This window comes from Nicotiana tomentosiformis, chromosome 3, assembly GCF_000390325.3.
Source record: "Nicotiana tomentosiformis chromosome 3, ASM39032v3, whole genome shotgun sequence".
NCBI classification, from domain to species: domain Eukaryota; kingdom Viridiplantae; phylum Streptophyta; class Magnoliopsida; order Solanales; family Solanaceae; genus Nicotiana; species Nicotiana tomentosiformis.
Window position 1 is genome coordinate 21,594,865 of NC_090814.1, and position 2,213 is coordinate 21,597,077.

Below are 2,213 nucleotides of genomic sequence, written 5' to 3' on the forward strand. Positions count from 1 at the left end.
TAAAGTCTAAGATTGGTAGTTAAAAATAAAAGAAAATTACATAAGGCAGTGTCGAGATACTCTAAATTGTGTGAGCCCTATTATTAAAAACAGTACAAGATCAGGCCAAAGGAGCAATATTTATCGCATCATGTTAAGATTATCTTTGAGCTGGCTTAATATCCGAGCCTATAGTGGTGTGATCGTATGGGGCTCGGTTTGATTGCTTTCCCGGAGCTTCGAGACGTACACACAAAAAGAAGCTTGTTTGTGGGCTTCAGAAAGTATCAATACTTGGACGATGTGGGTGGGGTACACAGTGTTGATGATGAACTTAATCCCAGAGGCTTGGTGATGAGTCATGTGGAACTTAAGTAGTTCGAGGGAAAGTTTATTAGATTTGCGAACAAAGTCTCGTATTAGTAACTAGAAAAAAAAAACAAAAGAAATATTCTTATGGTATGAGATATTTTAGAAAAAATTATGCGGGCTTGAACCAAATCGGACAATTTTACGCTATGTTGATTCAAGACTCTCTTCGGAGGGAATTATTTACTACAAATATATGCTAATAGTAGCTTCAATTAGTTGGTACGTCTATAATTGTTTATGTGCAGCGGTCAGCCTTGTTACAAGTACAAATAGACACCGTTACTACTACAATTCAACATCCTCTTCAGAATTAAACTCCTTTTCTCATTAGTAGGCAGCAAATATTTCAACTTTAGCATTGTTGACATGGCTTCCAAAGCTCAGGCCTCAGTCACCCTTTTCCTGTCACCGAATCTCCTCTTCTTTGCTCTTGTTACTGGAAACCATTGTGACACTTGCCATAACACTGGTGATGGAGATTCTGGAAAAGGCAGTGGTGCTTGCAATGGCAGTGGAGCTGGAAATGGGCAAGGCAGGTGCCCGAGAGATGCTCTGAAGTTGGGTGTATGTGCAAACATAGTTGGTGGATTGGTGGGAGCGATAGTGGGTTCTCCTCCAACTTTGCCGTGCTGCAGCTTGATCGCGGGGCTGGCGGATTTAGAGGCGGCAGTTTGTTTGTGCACAGCCATAAGAGCAAATGTGCTGGGAATAAATCTGAACGTGCCCCTCCCTTAGCCTCGTTCTCAACAAGTGTCGCTACTAAAAACAACTGTCAAAAAGCGTCTAGAATAACCGACTGAAATCGATAGGAATAGAATAGAAACCGACCAATTTATGACCATTTTCAATTCGTCGAAAAAAGAATGGTCGCAATTGAGGAGCGACCGCAGTCGGTCGGTAATTGTCAACACACTTTGACCAAGTTATCTCACACAAAATAATCTTACCGACCGAATTTGGTCGGTATTTTTGAAAATAGTTTTAATTATTTTTAAATTACCGACCGACGTCGGTCAGAATTTTAATTATTTATTTTTTTAAATTGTTCAATTCCGACCGATTTTGGTCAGAATTATTAAAATATTTAAAATTTAAAATAAAAAATTTCGACCGCAGTCGGTCGGTATTATTAAAATATTTAATATTTAAAATAAAAAATTTCGACCGAAGTCGGTCGGTAAATTTAAATTTCTGGCAAATCAAATGAACATTTCCGACTTCGGTCGGTAGGCGGTCGATTTTCTGGGTATTTGTTTGGCAGAATACAGCTGTTTTACAGCTGCACCACCTACCAACAACCAATCACCTATAATGGCAGCATTACATTATTGTCATTCAACCAATAACAATAACAATAACAGCAATAACTACAATAACGATAACAATAATAACAATAATAATAACAATAACAACAACAATAACAACTATCAAAACTATATTATTAACAAAACATCATCTCCATCTCCACTAAACTATATTAACAAAACATCATACCCAACCACAAAACGTTTCACAAGTTAAAAATTCAAACATCATTCAATGAGTGTTTTGTACTACATCATCGCCATCCCCACTACTAGAACCTTCATCGACGGCATGGTTCGAAGGATCAAGACGAGAAGGAGACATATCTGGGGAAGGCTCACAAGACCGGGGAATGGGAAAAGCACCACTAGCAAGAAGATTGGTCAACTGACTTTGAGGGACATTAAATTGTTGGTCCCTCTTTTCTAGTTGTACTTGAGGGGTATCAAATTATTTATCTCTCTTTTGTTCTATAGTCTTTGTCTCTTCAAGCTCTAGTGTCAGCTTTGTGATCCGTCCCTTTACCTTGCAATTCAGCCTTGTAGCGTCGAAATGAT

General features: G+C 38.5%; 1 protein-coding gene across 1 annotated transcript; it reads left to right on the top strand.

Moving 5' to 3' along the window:
* Positions 1 to 574: 574 nt before the first annotated feature.
* Positions 575 to 1,314, top strand: LOC104089946 (14 kDa proline-rich protein DC2.15-like). Its single transcript, XM_018768721.3, has one exon. It carries the CDS (start codon positions 718 to 720, stop codon positions 1,084 to 1,086), a length of 369 nt encoding a protein of 122 aa, XP_018624237.1. The 5' UTR covers positions 575 to 717; the 3' UTR covers positions 1,087 to 1,314.
* Positions 1,315 to 2,213: the final 899 nt, after the last annotated feature.